The sequence below is a fragment of the Haliotis asinina genome, chromosome 1 (assembly GCF_037392515.1).
Source record: "Haliotis asinina isolate JCU_RB_2024 chromosome 1, JCU_Hal_asi_v2, whole genome shotgun sequence".
In the NCBI taxonomy this organism is placed as follows: domain Eukaryota; kingdom Metazoa; phylum Mollusca; class Gastropoda; order Lepetellida; family Haliotidae; genus Haliotis; species Haliotis asinina.
This window is the reverse complement of record NC_090280.1, coordinates 65,079,314-65,100,063: the sequence shown is the minus strand read 5'-3', so window position 1 is coordinate 65,100,063 and position 20,750 is coordinate 65,079,314. Positions and strand designations below refer to the sequence as shown.

The 20,750-nt window shown below is 39.1% G+C and overlaps 2 protein-coding genes across 2 annotated transcripts in view; one reads left to right on the top strand and one right to left on the bottom strand.

Annotated features, from left to right (window-relative positions):
• Window positions 1–3,683: 3,683 nt before the first annotated feature.
• LOC137296035 (uncharacterized) lies at window positions 3,684–10,936 on the top strand. The gene is made up of 5 exons (XM_067827679.1): window positions 3,684–3,826; window positions 4,030–4,188; window positions 6,439–6,582; window positions 7,318–7,476; window positions 8,565–10,936. Exons 2-5 carry the CDS (start codon window positions 4,053–4,055, stop codon window positions 8,753–8,755), a joined length of 630 nt encoding a protein of 209 aa, XP_067683780.1. The 5' UTR covers window positions 3,684–3,826; window positions 4,030–4,052; the 3' UTR covers window positions 8,756–10,936.
• Window positions 10,937–11,237: 301 nt separating this feature from the next.
• LOC137274545 (uncharacterized) overlaps window positions 11,238–20,750 on the bottom strand; it is a 96,227-nt gene continuing 86,714 nt past the window's right edge. Inside the window, exons 27-36 of the mRNA XM_067807792.1 lie at window positions 20,268–20,387; window positions 19,549–19,671; window positions 18,944–19,063; window positions 18,225–18,347; window positions 17,614–17,733; window positions 16,895–17,017; window positions 16,290–16,409; window positions 15,571–15,693; window positions 15,053–15,181; window positions 11,238–11,896 (exon numbers count right to left, since the gene is read on the bottom strand). Coding sequence (XP_067663893.1) covers window positions 11,307–11,896; window positions 15,053–15,181; window positions 15,571–15,693; window positions 16,290–16,409; window positions 16,895–17,017; window positions 17,614–17,733; window positions 18,225–18,347; window positions 18,944–19,063; window positions 19,549–19,671; window positions 20,268–20,387 — 1,691 coding nt within the window. The 3' untranslated portion in view covers window positions 11,238–11,306. The remainder of the gene's footprint in view (window positions 11,897–15,052; window positions 15,182–15,570; window positions 15,694–16,289; window positions 16,410–16,894; window positions 17,018–17,613; window positions 17,734–18,224; window positions 18,348–18,943; window positions 19,064–19,548; window positions 19,672–20,267; window positions 20,388–20,750) is intronic.

The window sequence follows — 20,750 nt, the reverse complement described above, 5'->3', positions numbered from 1 at the left end:
ATAGCGAATTTGAAACTGCTTTAAATATCCACTAAATCAATTTTAGGCGTCAAGTTCAATATCTGGTGTGTGCACCATGTTGGGCAACACATTCACGGCACCTTGATGGCATGCTGTGAATCAATTTCCGGATGGTTGCCCGTGGTATTGCCCGCCATTCCTCTTGGAGAGCTGCACCAAGCTGGGCCAGGTTTGACGGGTCCTTGGTCCCTGGCGTACACCCTTCGACCAAGAACGTCCCAGAGATGTTCAATTGGGGACAGGTCTGGGGACTTAGAGGGCCAGTCCAATGTCTGGATACCGTCTTGTCGGAGATAAGCGGAGACAATTCGGTCCCGATGTGGTCTGGCATTATCATCTTGGAATACAAAATTTCGACCGATAACTCTAGCCAATGGAGCCACAACAGGACGCAATATTTGGTCAACGTATCGCAGACCAGTCATGGCTCCGTTAATGATGACCAAATCTGATCGTCTGTCATGTGTAATCCCACCCCAAACCATGACACTACCACCTCCATATCGATCATGGTCAAGAATGGCTGCTCTGGCATATCGCACCCCGCTCCGACGCCAACAACGTTTTCTGCCATCTGTGAATCGTAGGCAAAACCTTGACTCATCAGAGAACATGGTGTAACGCCAGTGGCGCATAGCCCGTCCCTGATGCTGCCTAGCCCATGCCAATCTTTGGCGCTTATGGTGAGCTGAAAGGGTGACACCCTTAAAGGGCCGTCTTGCTTTCAGACGAGCTTGATAGAGTCGGTTTTTAACGGTTGAGGTTGAAATGCGTCTTCCAGTGAGTGTGCGGAATTCTCTATTGGTGGCAGGGGCCGATTTAAACCTATCGCGTAGAGCAATTAACGTAATGAGACGATCCTGTCGTGGTGTCGTTGATTTTGGTCTACCACGCCCAGGTCTCGTTGCAACCCCACCCGTTTGACGGTACTTATCCCACAGGCGTGAAATTACACTTTTTGATTTACCCATCTGCCGGGCAACTTCACATAATGATGCCCCCCCCCCCCCCCCCTCTATCATCCCAACAATTCTCAATTTTGTTGCTTCACCAAGATACTGCCTCGGAGGCATTTCTGTCAGTAAGTGTCAATCTCTATTGCATTAGTGATTGCGACGTCTCCAGTACATTTACAGGAGTTAACTTCTGTATGCACGTGTAGCACGTGCTGGGCATGGATTATGCGAAATTCCATTGTCATTGGATGTTGCGTTTGGGAGATACGCCACGATAACGGACCCTGTCACAGTCAAAGTCATCTACATTCAATTTCTTGGTTCCCTTATTTTCTGTCGGTAGTATATGTATGCAGGGAATACTAATCAAATGATAAATTGGTTGTCATTGTAAATCCTTATAGACCCGTAAAGATAAGGGTTAGAATTGATCTTCAGTAACCCATGCTTGTCTCAAGAGGATATGACGAGTGGTCAGACTCGCTTACTTGCTTGACACACACCATCGAATCGCACGTGCGTAGATCGATGTTCATGCTGTTGATCACTGGATTGTCTGGTCCATACGCGATTATTTACAAACCGCAGCCATATAGCTGGAATATTGCTGAGTGTAAACTATATTCACTCACTCGCTGGTGTAGAGGAGACGTGAATGTAAGATTTAAGCAACATGATTAAATTCACCGGCTAGACAACTATCTGATAAAGCCACTGTGTTGACACAGGGAAAGATGCGGAAACCATGGATGGGTAGCTGAAAAGGCGGAAGACACTAATACAGTTGACTGTGCATTGTCAGTGCATCAGAAGCGGATGGAAGTTTGACTTTATGATTTTCAGAAATATCTCGAGTAGTGACTCCATATTTCGTGTTGCACACGTGCGGGGAATGGAATAGTAAGATGGAGTGGACTGGGGTAAGAACGATTATGATGTATTTTCTGAAGCTACAAAACATTTCTTCAGAAGGTTAATGTTCCGGATGTGTGAAGCCCATTACTGTTTTCTCTCCACCGTACTGGAATAATGCTAAAAACTCACTTACTAACTCCCCAGGTAGCATGACAGCATTGGCCCAATGCTGTATTACTGCCGCGAGTTACGCTTGTGCCGGCAACGGGGTTCACGGCATTGGCACAGCACTGGGCTACCGCCGGGGAGCCACTGTCTCTCAGCCACCAGCTGGTACCAGCAGATTCCCAGCGCTGGACCCGTGAAGGTTCCGGGGTAGAATAGGCCTTCAGCAACCCATGCTTGCTATTAAAGGCGACTCAGCTTGTCGTAAGAGGCGACTAACGGGATCGGGTGGTCAGGCTAGCTGACTTGGTTGACACATGTCATCGGTTCCCAAGTACGCAGATCGATGCTCATGTTGTTGATCACTGGATTGTCTGGTCCAGACTCGATTATTTACAGACCGCCGCCATATAGCTGGAATATTGCTGAGTGCGGCGTAAAACTAAATCTCACTCACTCATTCACTCCCAGCGCTGACCCATATGTTCTAAATTTAACCTCTTTATCAGTTCATCTGAGCGGAGCTACTTTTAGTTGTGAAACTTGAAGATTAACTTACAAATATATCTAAAAAGCCCTTGTCCAGTTTCACACAATCAGTGCACAAGTGTTTTTGCGAAAGATAAAAGTTTATAGTCTAATTATAATTTAATCGAAACTACAAACAATGGAAACATTTGAAACAGGAATTTGCTGCAGACTGTCAACTGAAGAATTTCTCCTTAGAGCGGTATCTTACACCAGTGTTCACTCTTGCAATTGTCCGAGGATTTACAGATTTCAAGTCCCTTTTCCACGTGATATACCAGGATCATTAAAGAAAGGTATAGTCTACCATATTTTCACAGTTTTAAAATATATGCAAACATGTTACTAGAGGATAAATGGGTTATTTGGAAATGGTTGTAATTTGATACGTAAGTGCCACTGAGTTAAACATGGCCATCCTCGCGATTTACAGCAGCATTTCATTTCACTACTATACGTGTCACTGTTTTCTGTAATCAGAAATACATATGCTTTTCGATCAATACCACATTTGGTAACAATTGCATACTTGACTGACTGGGATTGTTAAAATTTCAAATTATATTATGAAAGGAAAGTGTTTGAAACATACAAACTTGATATAGTTAAATAATAATCAAAATTGAAAGGAGCTTCAGAGGTAAGGCAATCTAGAATTGTCAAATTTGTGACTTTATATATGGCAATACACTAAATATACATTGAAATGTTTAATGAAATTAGAGAATTATTGATACAGCAGTTTTATGTACTTTTACGTCCAATTTCAATTTCCATTTCAGAAGCAGCACGGAAGAACCCAGCATGCACAATGGCGTCTGATTGCGAACTGGAAAGCCTCATAAAACTGCAACATACGTACAATAAACAACTCCATCATCAAAAACTGTGTTCCACAGGAGATATCGATTGTATGAAATCGTGTTTCAGCTCCTGGGAGATATCGTTTTGACAATAGCCTTTGTGCAGTGCCCTGTCAATGAACTTTATGACGTCACAATGCTGTGGCATCACTGCACTGCAAGTCTAATGGTAATACAGTTTTGAGAGTTGTACATTTTCACTGAAAACTAATGAAGCATGATACGTGCTCGCATTTTGTACAGTATCGCTCAAACGCAACAAGGTGAAGAAACTAGGTTTTCCCCAAGACTTAAAATACACTGTGCTTCGAATTCGCCGAAGCGATACTTCCGAGAGTATTGATGCATTCTTTTCTTAGTCCTAGCGACTCGACAACACGGCGGCCACCTTTAACTACGACAGACCTTATGTGTCATAGTGGTATTCTAAAATCAAAGGTATTTTGAAGTCATGATCATGTTGGTTTATATTTAAAACAAACCTCGCGCATGTATAAACGACTCTATGTACACACTTCGATCTTCATGTGCACACTGGCCATTTATCATGATTATGTCGAAAAGTCTGCAATATAACTGTGCACGCATATTTCGGTAAATGGTATAGGTAATGATGCAAGCAATCTTGATATTGATTTCAGACCTTGGAGAACTCTGACGAAACATGGCGATGGCCAGTGGAGGATATCGTGATGCCAGTCCTAGATCTATCCAGGACCGAGTAGAACATGACTACAGAAACCTGATTATAAAACACGTTCGATGTGGTTCTATCATTGGACGAATGGGCGTTCCTGATGGTAGGTCCTAATGGTATGGATGTCGTAATGGCTTGACGGGAGCGTTGGGGTCAAGGGAGTTAACTCTGGTAACCTTATTTGCCATTTCGCCGGCTCGGTTTCATCCGCATGTAATGTCACGTTTTTTCCACCTTTCCAAAAATACATTGTTACGGTTAAAAATTGCTCGTAACAACATTTTAATGAACCCACTTTACGACTTGTTCTGGAGACTGGTACGACATCACGTGTGTTATTTCATATTTCAGTACGCATGTTAATTGTTCGTTTACAAATCGTGTCCTATAACAGCAGTGTGCGAAACGGTTTCCAAATTTTGCATAATGACCCGGATGTGATCATTAAGCTACTGTTGTAATGGATATTTGTACCTGATCTAATCCTGCACGATCTAATAGTGTATAATAATTTATAAGTCAGAGAGATTGATACATGAACAAAATGAACCCATGGAAATTGACTAGCCAGTCAGGCCAGTGACTGTGCAGACTTAGTGACCTGATTGGACCAGTTGCTATTTCGTGTTTTTTCTGTGTGTTTGAATTCGTCTCAGGGTTCATCACGACAATGGACCGTGCGTATGGCAAGCCTTTGTCATATATATCCAGATATACATATGTCTTTCATTGATTCTATAATTGGTTAAAGGAACGTCTGACTGAATTGAAGATATCTCTAGATGAATTGAAGATACTGGTGTCTGTAATACATTGTAGATATATGTGTAGATTATTTCAAAATATCGTGAACCGAATTTAAGATATCTGAATTGACTGCAAATACAATTTTGTACACCATGATCGTCATTGTTTTATTGATATCTTCAACACATTTACATGTATCACCAAACATATTTTTGGTATCTCCTTAACATTTTGAAGTATCGTTGATACCGATATATTTAAAACATTATCTACTTATATAAATAGAATACTGATATTTTATAGAACCGTTGAAGATATCTTTAATTTCTTAATAAATGTGAAAACGACTTGTCATCCGTGGGTACACGAGCTATAGTCATTGTGAATGCATGTTGCGTTTTAGCGATTAGTTCGTCTGTTGAAAACTGTTACCAGCAAAACGCAAGATTTTCTACAACGGACAGTGGAACGAATTTGTCTGTGTTCACTACCTGATCGCACCCGAGTGTTTCACACCAATTCCTTTTCACATGTACAACACCTGATGCTTTACATAACTACATTTTGCAAGATATGCCGTTGGGCCTAGACTGCCTTAGTGTTTATAAAAGGAGGTGCCTTATTTGAAGACCATTTTCCCCGTCCCTCGGCATTACATCTGTTACATGCTAGTACACAAGTGAACATTTGAAGCATGTAGTGATTTGTATGTTCGTCAGCCCAACCCATCATTCACAAAAATTGGTAAGTCATGTCGGGCTTGCCTGCAACATGAACCACACAGGTGGGTGCTCCTTGACACAGCTGATGTACTGTCCAAGGTTCTTTCATACAATCAGCCACGACATCACGATCAGCTACCCTGAGCCACTGTCGTCAGACCAAGGTATACCTTCTGAGGTCGGTTGGTTATTCCTGAACGCCGTTCTCAGCATTAACCAGATTATTAACAAACCATCGCCACATTGCTGGAGCAATATTGTTAATAATCGAGTTTGAACTAGACACCCCAGTGATCAACAGCATCATCATCGATCTAAACGATTGGTATACAATGATATGTGTTAAGCAGGTCAGCCGACAACAAAAACCTGGTAATTGATGGTAATATTTGTTTTTCCAAATAACACTTAAACATCAGTAACTGAAACGTTGGTATTACCACATTAGGAGGTTAACCTGCGATTGCTACTGGAAAAGTTACGAAAAAGTTAGGATAACAATAACATCATCCACCCCTTGTTACAGGATGACTGATTACAGTTTTCATGGACAACAATGGATTAGCAAATATGCTAGTATACTGTCATGGGGTAGATATGTGGGATTATTTGAAGTACATCAGATGATGTTAATAGTGAAAGGTTACAATTGTTTAATGATGCATTGATTGCATATGTATATGTCTTACTTTACTGATGCCTAGTTTGCATCACCCAGTTTCAGTCAGAGAATGGTTACTAAATGAAATGGTATCTGGCCATCACCATGGGCAACCTCATAATGTGGTCAGCCGCTTGTTTTGCCTCGATTGTCTCCATGATATACTAAAACAGGAAAATTCGCTGACCGTGTCTAACGCCAGTCACTCATTATTTACCTTCAGAGCACCAGGAAACCGTCAATAACATCATGGCACTGGAAAACTTTCACCAACAGTCCCAGGCAACAAAGGCATTCCTTGACTATCTGAAAACAAACGGGGAAACTAGAGACTATAAGCTGTTTGTTCAGATCCTGGAGCACGATGGTACGTTCTTACAAGAGTGATGTCTGTTAACCTTGACTTTCTGGTAGGTCATCTGGTTCTGTCAAGCTGGTCAAGGCTGCCTGGTTAAAACTGATTACCTGATAATAGGAGAACTGTGTCTCGTTTGTGGATGACATTTCGCTTGAAGTTTAACTAATTCCATCAACTTTAGCATGGCTTGAGATAGTGGGAATAAAGTTGTGGAAATGGAACCACTCTCGTTATCTCGCAAGTATCTTATGCCAGATGAATGATGTTGAACGACTCTAAAAGGGATACTTATTGTTGTCATATACTATGGGTGGAAATACTGTGGAAAGTACTAGATATATGTTAAGTGAGTGAGCTAATACCACGTGTAACAAGGCGCACCAACTAATGGTTAAAATGAACACGAATGTGTTCTGGGGAAGAGATGTCAGTCTCGAGGACACTGTTGAAATCGATTGATCCCAAATTAGCCCAAAGAATGAACTACATGTTTCATATGTGTTGATATACACCCATCTACAAGTAAGTAATAGTAATAGTCTAGTATATACTCATGTCATGTACAAACTAATATGGACCATAACAGTGTCTCCATCTTCATGGCCGAAACGTTCGTCGTCAAGGTTACAGTTTTAAGGATATATTTTATCTTGTTTTCATATCAACACATAATATGTACAATAGGTTTATGAACTAACACACATAATCGTGTATGTCGCTTCACGAATACCACTTGGTCTTCAGGTTACGTCTATGTGTCTAAACTACTGCGGGGCGACGACACCTTGGACCCTGACCAACACAAGGAACACTGCAGGCTGATTCAGTTCTTCTGTAAAGACATCAGTGAGACGATTGACTTCGGGGCTCTGTATCCCAAGCTTGTCCAGGACGACTGGATGGGTGGGTGTTATCATAACGCACTATAAGTTTAGAGTTGACTGAAATATATATACTCGTGGAAACAAATACGGGAACACATGAAAGTATAAGTGTCCCTTTACTCCCTTTTTCAGATTTCTTCACAGATTTCTGTATATATTGCACTGTGGGTGAATTTTTAAATTCTGGATGTAAATACACTTGTACTTTTGTATGTTCCCTTTATTTGTTTCTTTGAGCATATTTTGCATCGATGCATATTACCAAATGGTAATGCATATCCCTTTGGCGTCAAACGATTGTTCTCGCAGGTTTGAATATTAAACAATCCGTGATTAGTGAAAGCTATACATATGCGTTCGGGGTTCACCGAAATGGTAACAGGCCTTAGATGTGCACCAAAACCACGATATTCATTATTGATATTTCGCTGTATTTGTTGTGTAAAGCTAGATAACAGCGGTTTGTAAATTTACGGGTGTAGATCCGGTGACGCCCAACCCTAGCATCGAGCAGCTGGGAGAACATGACATGTGTTAGCCAAGTCAGCAAGTCTGACCAGTTGAAACCAGCGTTCGAAATTAGCACCCTTCCTCAGACCCCAAAGTAGACTGAAAACCACTCGGACCCACAGATTTTGTTTTCTGTAGTTCCTTATGGCCTTTTTCATCTCCAATAAGTAAGAGTATTTTTCCATATTAAAATATCGGGCCTACACATTCTATCACGACCCACGGCACTTTATGGTTATGGGTCCATTAGGGCCTGCAGCTATTCAGGGTTAAGGGCAAACACTTGTTAGTGGTATCGCCGTTGTTAATGGTATCAGGTTCACGTTTGTATGTTTTGATGATGTATTTGCTATTGCCGAAGAGAGCTCTGGTGTAGCCAAGTAGTTAAAGCGTTCGCTCGCCACACAGAAGACCCGGGTTCGATTCCCATCATAGGTACAATATGTGAAGACCATTTCTGATGTCTACTGCGGTGATATTGCTGGAATGTTGCTAAAAGTGGCGTGAAGCCAAACTTACTCATTCACTATTGCCTCAGAAGTGACAGCTATATTTTCTGCACTAAAACATGACAGCATTTCTTTACTTTTGTTGAAGACGAGGAAGACGGACAACTACTTCGCAGACTAGCTGACAACAATGGCCGAATATCCGCTGCAAAATGGCTGATATCAGTTGTTCTCCCACGACGGAAGGAAAACTGGTTCAAACAGTTTCTTCAACTTTTATGGGATTGCGGTTATAACAGTCTGGTTGAGCTGATTGATGAAGATTTCCATATCCACTAATAATTGGTGATTGCATGTCTAATGCAAGACGGCTGCCTCTCTGCTAGCATAGCAATGCGAACGGTGCATTGCATTTGGTTGTGATAGTCTCTAAGCTCACGTCTCAAGTTTAGTTTAGTCATTCCTCCTATATATAGCTGCCTTGGCATTAATTTTAAAGAACTGATGTACTATCCAAAGACGTGATAGGGCGCAGATCAGCTTCGGAAATAACTCTCACACCTTATATGTACTTTCGAAAACCTGCGGAAAGCATGATCATCCGTTATTAGCAGTTCGCTGTCTGCCCACTAGTTAACAACTGTGAAAGCAGCAGCAGCAACAACAGGAACCGGTCAATCTGCTCGGTATTTTTTCCTTTGCTTCCTATTGTCATTGGTTTCTGTCTATTCCCACAGCTATGTAAGAATGTCCTGTTTTTTGGTATTCAGCTAACCTGCTTGATCCAACTGATCGAGTCCTTCACAATGCGCTACATGGGAATGTAAGATGTTGGTATGTTTGTTTTATGATTACGGCAGTTGTACCAACTCATTCAAAGAATTACTGAGCATGCTTATTTTCAGTATCTCTGTGATAATTGTACAACTTAACTCTGCTAACGCGTCAAAGCTATCCGAGTAATTACACTTTAAACAAACTGAATAGTGAATTTATGTAAATAATACTTGGATGATGTGAAACTGAGAATGCCAGATTTCTTGTCCCGTTGCATGTATACTCACAGCTGGAAACTATCAAGGACGAAAGTATCATATCAATCATGGGATATGCCCTTGGATAGTTGTAGGCATATGGTGAGGTTCGTGCGAGATACCTTGCCCGCTGATTCTGTTTAAACTAGCCATTGCAGGAAGGACCACACAAGTCATGCATTATATATGGGTCATCGTGAAAATGTAAAACTGTGAAGTCGTTTGTAACTATAGAACACACTGCAGAGCCAAAACAAAGGCACTCAGTTATAACTGATAAGTGTCGATTCCGAAGTTCAAACACACAAATGCCTCACAAAATGCATGTAAAGGTCTTTGCTGTGAAACCACCAAACTTTAAATGCATTAATTAGTTCTCTTAAACTTAACTAAGTGTACAATGGTAACAGATCGCCTCAAAAGAATCACAATACAAATTAATCTGCAGCAGGGTGGCCATTGCCATCTCTGTTTTAAAAACCATAGTCACTGTTGCTTTGTGGTTTGTTTGTTTCGCACGGAATCCTTTTACAGACCAATTTAGAGTGAACGTTTAGTTTCAACTCTGGAATCAGTAAGTGACCCTGGCCATGATGTAGCGATTGCTGGTATGTCAAGGCATTCTAGTTTTGATTATGCATGTTGACTTTTCATGAACGAATTTGGCCAGTGTTATTTCAGCTTCAATCGACTTCTGACACAGGTTTACATGTGCGGTTATTAAATGACAAAAGGAAACAATGACAGTTGTGAAACGTGTCTATTGCGGTAACCTTTTGTGCTGAAATTCATTTGTTCTCTTGGCGTATGTCTATACATTTCCTGAAAGATATTAACATCACTTGTATCGTTAACGATATACAATAATGAACGCTATTCGTTTCTAGCTACTTACAAAGTAGGCACTGAATGAACAGGTCATAAGGATACGTGTGAACTGTCAGACCTGTAGTTTGGATCATCGGTTGAACCGTTCACAAATGTATCATATGTATTTCTCTATAGTCTGTCTTGATTTTGTATGTAATAGATTTGTTTATATTCTGAGATTAATCAGATTATCCGTTTCACGTTGATCTCTTCTTAAAATGGCCGCGTCAAATCTGAAGACACTCCTAGTTGGTGTAACTAATACTTGGGTTTATTTCATGTAATTTATTCATACCTGCTGGAGTGTTCCTGGTGTAACTTATGACAGTTACTATTCACTCAAGAGCAACAGAAGTGGAGCCAATGATTTGCTGAGTGCTGCTATAGCTGCAGCATCAGTCATTGAGTTATACCAGTATGGCCTGGATACTAACAGTGAGTGAGATAAGATTATATACATACAAATGTATCATGTATACGGAGCAATCAACACAGCCCAGCGTGGACGTTTAGCGTGTGTAACATCTGTATGCGATAGTATAAAAAAACTTAATATTGGTACTTGACAACCAGTCGCTCATCATGATGTAAATAAATTTTAATTTGGATCACAGCATCTTTGAATACTGGTCACGTTTTACATTCTTTCCTTTGTGATTGTGATAGTTGAAACGTTAGAATCATCTTACATTTCAAATTTAGAAACGGTAATGAAAGTGCCCCAAGCTATGCAGGAAACGAATGTACGGTCGGGTGAAATGTATTACGAATTTTAAGATTAATATCCCTACCATCAATTATTTGTAACTATCATTAAATAGCTACAAATTCATTTTCACTTTAAAGATAATAGTTATTCAACTGATGGTATAACGGGTCACCTCTGTCTGGTGAAAACAAACAATATTAAGTCATCGTAAGATGCGGAATATTTATTTTCATGTCAATGACATTATCTGATTACCACCATCACACAAGGAGAACACTCAAGGTGCCTTACAAGCCATGACGCGTTTGGTGATTACACTGAGAGAATCAGGATGATCTACGTGGAATGCGTGCTTATCGTCGGGATCAGAGGCAAGTGCACTGATAGTGATATTTCTGCCACGGGTCTCGTCATGTTCCTTCGTATAGACGACGAAGATTTCAGATTTTGCCTGAAGGTAACCGATATTGGCAGCCACAACCAGTTTGTCATTACAAGTGCCTTCAGCGTCGGTAAAGAAAATTATCATATTGTCAGCGTCAGGGCGGTCACCATTTCGTCGTGTAAACACGTCCGTGTTAGCCAATTTAACGGCTTCGCCAATATGTGTACTTGCCCCACCTTCACTACGTTGCGAATCAACGGATGCGAGAACACCTATTTTGTTGTTAGGGTAGGCATTTAGTGGGAATACCACTCGTGCATTTACGGAAAATACCATAAAAGCAACATTAATGGTTTCAGCGCTTATATCAAACTTTTCAAGCATCTGCTGCTCGAATCGTTTTACACTGCTGTACTGAAGTGTCCCGATGGATTTAGATACATCTTCAACAATCAGGATATCCAGTTTTCGTTGGGGGCACCCTGGAAAATGAAACGATTATGTGATTCAGTTGCATTTCAATAGTATCACAACGTGTCAGCGTGATGATCATACCGAACTGAACCAGATTCTGATCACACTGGCAAACCCAGAGATGAAAGTGATTAAAGTGCTTTCAAATCCGTATATTTCGTATGCCTACATCGCTTGCAAGACAACAATGTACCCACAACATACATAAACACATCATGAAGTATGTGATGTACAATATATTGATGTACAACAATGTACCCACAACATACATAAACACATCATGAAGTATGTGATGTACAATATATTGATGTACAACAATGTACCCACAACATACATAAACACATCATGAAGTATGTGATGTACAATATATTGATGTACAACAATGTACCCACAACATACATAAACACATCATGAAGTATGTGATGTACAATATATTGATGTACAACAATGTACCCACAACATACATAAACACATCATGAAGTATGTGATGTACAATATATTGATGTACAACAATGTACCCACAACATACATAAACACATCATGAAGTATGTGATGTACAATATATTGATGTACAACAGTGTACCCACAACATACATGAACACATCATGAAGTATGTGATGTACAATATATTGATGTACAACAGTGTACCCACAACATACATAAACACATCATGAAGTATGTGATGTACAATATATTGATGTACAACAATGTACCCACAACATACATAAACACATCATGAAGTATGTGATGTACAATATATTGATGTACAACAATGTACCCACAACATACATAAACACATCATGAAGTATGTGATGTACAAAATATTGATGTACAACAATGTACCCACAACATACATGAACACATCATGAAGTATGTGATGTACAATATATTGATGTACAACAGTGCACCCACAACATACATGAACACATCATGAAGTATGTGATGTACAATATATTGATGTACAACAGTGTACCCACAACATACATAAACACATCATGAAGTATGTGATGTACAATATATTGATGTACAACAATGTACCCACAACATACATAAACACATCATGAAGTATGTGATGTACAATATATTGATGTACAACAGTGTACCCACAACATACATAAACACATCATGAAGTATGTGATGTACAATATATTGATGTACAACAGTGTACCCACAACATACATGAACACATCATGAAGTATATGATGTACAATATATTGATGTACAACAATGTACCCACAACATACATAAACACATCATGAAGTATGTGATGTACAATATATTGATGTACAACAGTGTACCCACAACATACATAAACACATCATGAAGTATGTGATGTACAATATATTGATGTACAACAGTGTACCCACAACATACATGAACACATCATGAAGTATGTGATGTACAATATATTGATGTACAACAATGTACCCACAACATACATAAACACATCATGAAGTATGTGATGTACAATATATTGATGTACAACAGTGTACCCACAACATACATAAACACATCATGAAGTATGTGATGTACAATATATTGATGTACAACAGTGTACCCACAACATACATGAACACATCATGAAGTATGTGATGTACAATATATTGATGTACAACAATGTACCCACAACATACATATACACATCATGAAGTATGTGATGTACAATATATTGATGTACAACAGTGTACCCACAACATACATAAACACATCATGAAGTATGTGATGTACAATATATTGATGTACAACAATGTACCCACAACATACATGAACACATCATGAAGTATGTGATGTACAATATATTGATGTACAACAATGTACCCACAACATACATAAACACATCATGAAGTATGTGATGTACAATATATTGATGTACAACAATGTACCCACAACATACATAAACACATCATGAAGTATGTGATGTACAATATATTGATGTACAACAATGTACCCACAACATACATAAACACATCATGAAGTATGTGATGTACAATATATTGATGTACAACAATGTACCCACAACATACATGAACACATCATGAAGTATGTGATGTACAATATATTGATGTACAACAATGTACCCACAACATACATAAACACATCATGAAGTATGTGATGTACAATATATTGATGTACAACAATGTACCCACAACATACATAAACACATCATGAAGTATGTGATGTACAATATATTGATGTACAACAATGTACCCACAACATACATGAACACATCATGAAGTATGTGATGTACAATATATTGATGTACAACAATGTACCCACAACATACATGAACACATCATGAAGTATGTGATGTACAATATATTGATGTACAACAATGTACCCACAACATACATAAACACATCATGAAGTATGTGATGTACAATATATTGATGTACAACAATGTACCCACAACATACATAAACACATCATGAAGTATGTGATGTACAATATATTGATGTACAACAGTGTACCCACAACATACATGAACACATCATGAAGTATGTGATGTACAATATATTGATGTACAACAGTGTACCCACAACATACATGAACACATCATGAAGTATGTGATGTACAATATATTGATGTACAACAGTGTACCCACAACATACATAAACACATCATGAAGTATGTGATGTACAATATATTGATGTACAACAGTGTACCCACAACATACATAAACACATCATGAAGTATGTGATGTACAATATATTGATGTACAACAGTGTACCCACAACATACATAAACACATCATGAAGTAATAAACGTTGTTGGAAGACTTATTAATACGTTTCATGTTCTTCTTAACGGAAACTTATTCTGTATGTAAAAAGAAGGTCAGCTAATGATTCTTAGCTCTGTTAATTACATATTCATAGACGCTATATTCGGCGACATTTTGTATCCTCTAATGGTTGATAATGGGCCATAAAACGTATAAATAAAACGATTGTGTGTGGTATGACATTATTTCTTAATTCACAAGTCCAACTAATTTCTTCATCACTATTGGAACTATTTGTATTTAAGTTGTCATTCCCCACATGTAGAGTACATAATATTAAAGGTATGAGCTTAACTTACATAATAGGGCGTTGAATTAACTCTATATGACAATTATACGACGCTTGTCATCACTACCACACAGAATAGATAAGAATACTCACCAACTCTCCTTTGACATGTCAGGCCGCTGAATCCACGTCGACATAGGCATGTCCATCTTAGGCTTTTACCAATTTGCATGCATGTGCCACCATTCCGGCACAGTCGTTTATTGCAGAGACCAAAGCCACCTTTCACAAAAGGAATAAAGCAAAACAACATCAACTATTCATAAATTGTTGATTTACCGTCCTCCATTAAATACATGCTGCATTCGAGTCAATTTATTGACGCTTGGGCACTGCAATATTTTTCTTAATTGTGTTGATGAAATTTAAATAACATTCTAAGGTTATCCATATCAGTAAAATTAACTTCTACCAAGGAGAATATCATATAAATTTTCAAATGCATCTCATCACGACAAAAACAACACCTCTAATTACCTTCCCCATTTCGACATTTCCTGCCACTGAATTCACGTTTACAGAACCATATCCATTTCCAGCATAGTAACACTTTTCTGTGGATTGATCACGAAATATATGTGTAGGTTAAGAAAAATGGCACCTGTACTTACCTACTGGTTTTTGACATTTTCTGCCTCTGAATCCACGCTTGCAGTAACATTTCCATTTCCAGCCTCTATATCTGCATGTACCTCCATTGCGACAAGGTATCTTAGTACATGGATTCCTGCGTCCTTCAGTCAAAGAAAAGAAACCATGAGCACATTGCAAGTTTGATCTGCTCAACTATTATACAAATGTATTGCCTTCGCAGATGCACAGTCCCAGGCATATTCATTTCATAGCAGTTCTCCTGTTTGAAAGTATATTGCCGTAAAAACCTTTGAAAAGATGTCTCTCGCTGGCTGGCTGTTTGTTTGTGTTAGTGTGTGCGTATCTGTGTTTGTGTAGCCATTGAAGAGATCCTAAATGTAATGAATCTCATTTTCTCTAGGTACGCACCAATAATTCTATTCAAACAAAAGGTGATGTCCATGGTGATTATGCATGCATTTTGTTTCATGAAGGAAATCTCTCACTATTTTCGGTCGTTCAGATTTTGGTATGTGTAATGATTAGGTAAGACCAAACCCGTGCATCAAAATGTGAAAAGGAACTGTACCCAAGTTCCTAAAGTGTTGATATCATTTCGTTATTTGAATTGTACATTTTGAGTGGATGCCAAAGCCTGAATGATATTGCCGTTGAGGTGAATCCTAAGAAGCATAAGTTAATTTGGGATTAATTAGTTATTTAAAGTGGTTCAGTAGAAAATGACACGGGCACTTACCTCCTTTCTTTTGACACCTTCTGCCTCGGAAGTTAGCTTTACAGAAGCATCTCCCTCTTGAACCTCTGATTCGGCAAACACCTCCATTGAGACATCGTATCTTCCTACATGGATTTCGGCCTTTTGTGCAACATAGAGCACAGGAGAGTAATATTGCGTGATTAGTAATCACTTAACCTACACGCAAAACGTACTGCACTTATGACCAAGGCAAAAACAAAGCCATGGATACATTCCCATCTAAAGACTGCATCTGTTTGGTAGTTTTACCGTCAGTAGAGGCACGGGTGCAATAGAGGCCGTCTGTCTAAAGGGTATTGAAATTAATTGCTTGCAGTACCTTCTCCGACTACTTAAAGATATATTGAATGACAAGATTGATGTGGTACGTGAAAGTCAGCATGTGTTCATCCTTTAACAAAGAAAAACAAACCGACATTACTAAACTAGTAGGGCGTCGTTTTTATGTACAATAATAGGGGCTCTAAACAGTTGAAAGAATGCAAGGTACATATGTGAGCATTCCCGTCATTCATAGTAACACTTTTCTGTGGATTGATGACGCATTATATGTGTAGGTTAAGAAAAATGGCACCTGTACTTACCTACTGGTTTTTGACATTTTCTGCCTCTGAATCCACGCTTGCAGTAACATTTCCATTTCCAGCCTCTATATCTGCATGTACCTCCATTGCGACAAGGTATCTTAGTACATGGATTCCTGCGTCCTTCAGTCAAAGAAAAGAAACCATGAGCACATTGCAAGTTTGATCTGCTCAACTATTATACAAATGTATTGCCTTCGCAGATGCACAGTCCCAGGCATATTCATTTCATAGCAGTTCTCCTGTTTGAAAGTATATTGCTGTAAATACCTTTGAAAAGATGTCTCTCGCTGGCTGGCTGTTTGTTTGTGTTAGTGTGTGCGTATCTGTGTTTGTGTAGCCATTGAAGAGATCCTAAATGTAATGAATCTCATTTTCTCTAGGTACGCACCAATAATTCTATTCAAACAAAAGGTGATGTCCATGGTGATTATGCATGCATTTTGTTTCATGAAGGAAATCTCTCACTATTTTCGGTCGTTCAGATTTTGGTATGTGTAATGATTAGGTAAGACCAATCCCGTGCATCAAAATGTGAAAAGGAACTGTACCCAAGTTCCTAAAGTGTTGATATCATTTCGTTATTTGAATTGTACATTTTGAGTGGATGCCAAAGCCTGAATGATATTGCCGTTGAGGTGAATCCTAAGAAGCATAAGTTAATTAGGGATTAATTAGTTATTTAAAGTTGTTCAGTAGAAAATGACACGGGCACTTACCTCCTTTCTTTTGACACCTTCTGCCTCGGAAGTTAGCTTTACAGAAGCATCTCCCTCTTGAACCTCTGATTCGGCAAACACCTCCATTGAGACATCGTATCTTCCTACATGGATTTCGGCCTGTTGTGCAACATAGAGCATAGCAGTGCAATATTGCGTGATTAGTAATCACTTAACCTACACGCAAAACGTACTGCACTTATGACCAAGGCAAAAACAAAGCCATGGATACATTCCCATTTAAAGACTGCATCTGTTTGGTAGTTTTACCGTCAGTAGAGGCACGGGTGCAATAGAGGCCATCTGTCTAAAGGGTATTGAAATTAATTGCTTGCAGTACCTTCTCCGACTTCTTAAAGATACATTGAATGTCATTGACAAGATTGATGTGGTACGTGAAAGTCAGCATGTGTTCATCCTTTAACAAAGAAAAACAAACCGACATTACTAAACTAGTAGGGCGTCGTTTTTATGTACAATAATAGGGGCTCTAAAGAGTTGAAAGAATGCAAGGTACATATGTGAGCATTCCCGTCATTCATAGTAACACTTTTCTGTGGATTGATGACGCATTATATGTGTAGGTTAAGAAAAATGGCACCTGTACTTACCTACTGGTTTTTGACATTTTCTGCCTCTGAATCCACGCTTGCAGTAACATTTCCATTTCCAGCCTCTATATCTGCATGTACCTCCATTGCGACAAGGTATCTTAGTACATGGATTCCTGCGTCCTTCAGTCAAAGAAAAGAAACCATGAGCACATTGCAAGTTTGATCTGCTCAACTATTATACAAATGTATTGCCTTCGCAGATGCACAGTCCCAGGCATATTCATTTCATAGCAGTTCTCCTGTTTGAAAGTATATTGCTGTAAATACCTTTGAAAAGATGTCTCTCGCTGGCTGGCTGTTTGTTTGTGTTAGTGTGTGCGTATCTGTGTTTGTGTAGCCATTGAAGAGATCCTAAATGTAATGAATCTCATTTTCTCTAGGTACGCACCAATAATTCTATTCAAACAAAAGGTGATGTCCATGGTGATTATGCATGCATTTTGTTTCATGAAGGAAATCTCTCACTATTTTCGGTCGTTCAGGTTTTGGTATGTGTAATGATTAGGTAAGACCAAACCCGTGCATCAAAATGTGAAAAGGAACTGTACCCAAGTTCCTAAAGTGTTGAGAGTATTTCGTTATTTGAATTGTACATTTTGAGTGGATGCCAAAGCCTGAATGATATTGCCGTTGAGGTGAATCCTAAGAAGCATAAGTTAATTTGGGATTAATTAGTTATTTAAAGTTGTTCAGTAGAAAATGACACGGGCACTTACCTCCTTTCTTTTGACACCTTCTGCCTCGGAAGTTAGCTTTACAGAAACATCTCCCTCTTGAACCTCTGATTCGGCAAACACCTCCATTGAGACATCGTATCTTACTACATGGATTTCGGCCTGTTGTGCAACATAGAGCATAGCAGTGTAATATTGCGTGATTAGTAATCACTTAACCTACACGCAAAACGTACTGCACTTATGACCAAGGCAAAAACAAAGCAATGGATACATTCCCATCTAAAGACTGCATCTGTTTGGTAGTTTTACCGTCAGTAGAGGCACGGGTGCAATAGAGGCCGTCTGTCTAAAGGGTATTGAAATTAATTGCTTGCAGTACCTTCTCCGACTACTTAAAGATATATTGAATGACAAGATTGATGTGGTACGTGAAAGTCAGCATGTGTTCATCCTTTAACAAAGAAAAACAAACCGACATTACTAAACTAGTAGGGCGTCGTTTTTATGTACAATAATAGGGGCTCTAAACAGTTGAAAGAATGCAAGGTACATATGTGAGCATTCCCGTCATTCATAGTAACACTTTTCTGTGGATTGATGACGCATTATATGTGTAGGTTAAGAAAAATGGCACCTGTACTTACCTACTGGTTTTTGACATTTTCTGCCTCTGAATCCACGCTTGCAGTAACATTTCCATTTCCAGCCTCTATATCTGCATGTACCTCCATTGCGACAAGGTATCTTAGTACATGGATTCCTGCGTCCTTCAGTCAAAGAAAAGAAACCATGAGCACATTGCAAGTTTGATCTGCTCAACTATTATACAAATGTATTGCCTTCGCAGATGCACAGTCCCAGGCATATTCATTTCATAGCAGTTCTCCTGTTTGAAAGTATATTGCTGTAAATACCTTTGAAAAGATGTCTCTCGCTGGCTGGCTGTTTGTTTGTGTTAGTGTGTGCGTATCTGTGTTTGTGTAGCCATTGAAGAGATCCTAAATGTAATGAATCTCATTTTCTCTAGGTACGCACCAATAATTCTATTCAAACAAAAGGTGATGTCCATGGTGATTATGCATGCATTTTGTTTCATGAAGGAAATCTCTCACTATTTTCGGTCGTTCAGATTTTGGTATGTGTAATGATTAGGTAAGACCAAACCCGTGCATCAAAATGTGAAAAGGAACTGTACCCAAGTTCCTAAAGTGTTGAGAGTATTTCGTTATTTGAATTGTACATTTTGAGTGGATGCCAAAGCCTGAATGATATTGCCGTTGAGGTGAATCCTAAGAAGCATAAGTTAATTTGGGATTAATTAGTTATTTAAAGTGGTTCAGTAGAAAATGACACGGGCACTTACCTCCTTTCTTTTGACACCTTCTGCCTCGGAAGTTAGCTTTACAGAAACATCTCCCTCTTGAACCTCTGATTCGGCAAACACCTCCATTGAGACATCGTATCTTACTACATGGATTTCGGCCTTTTGTGCAACATAGAGCATAGCAGTGTAATATTGCGTGATTAGTAATCACTTAACCTACACGCAAAACGTACTGCACTTATGACCAAGGCTAAAACAAAGCCATGGATACATTCCTATTTAAAGACTGCATCTGTTTGGTAGTTTTACCGTCAGAAGAGGCACGGGTGCAATAGAGGCCGTCTGTCTAAAGGGTATTGAAATTAGTTGCTTGCAGTACCTTCTCCGACTTCTTAAAGATATATTGAATGACAAGATTGATGTGGTACGTGAAAGTCAGCATGTGTTCATCCTTTAACAAAGAAAAACAAACCGACATTACTAAACTAGTAGGGCGTCGTTTTTTTGTACAATAATAGGGGC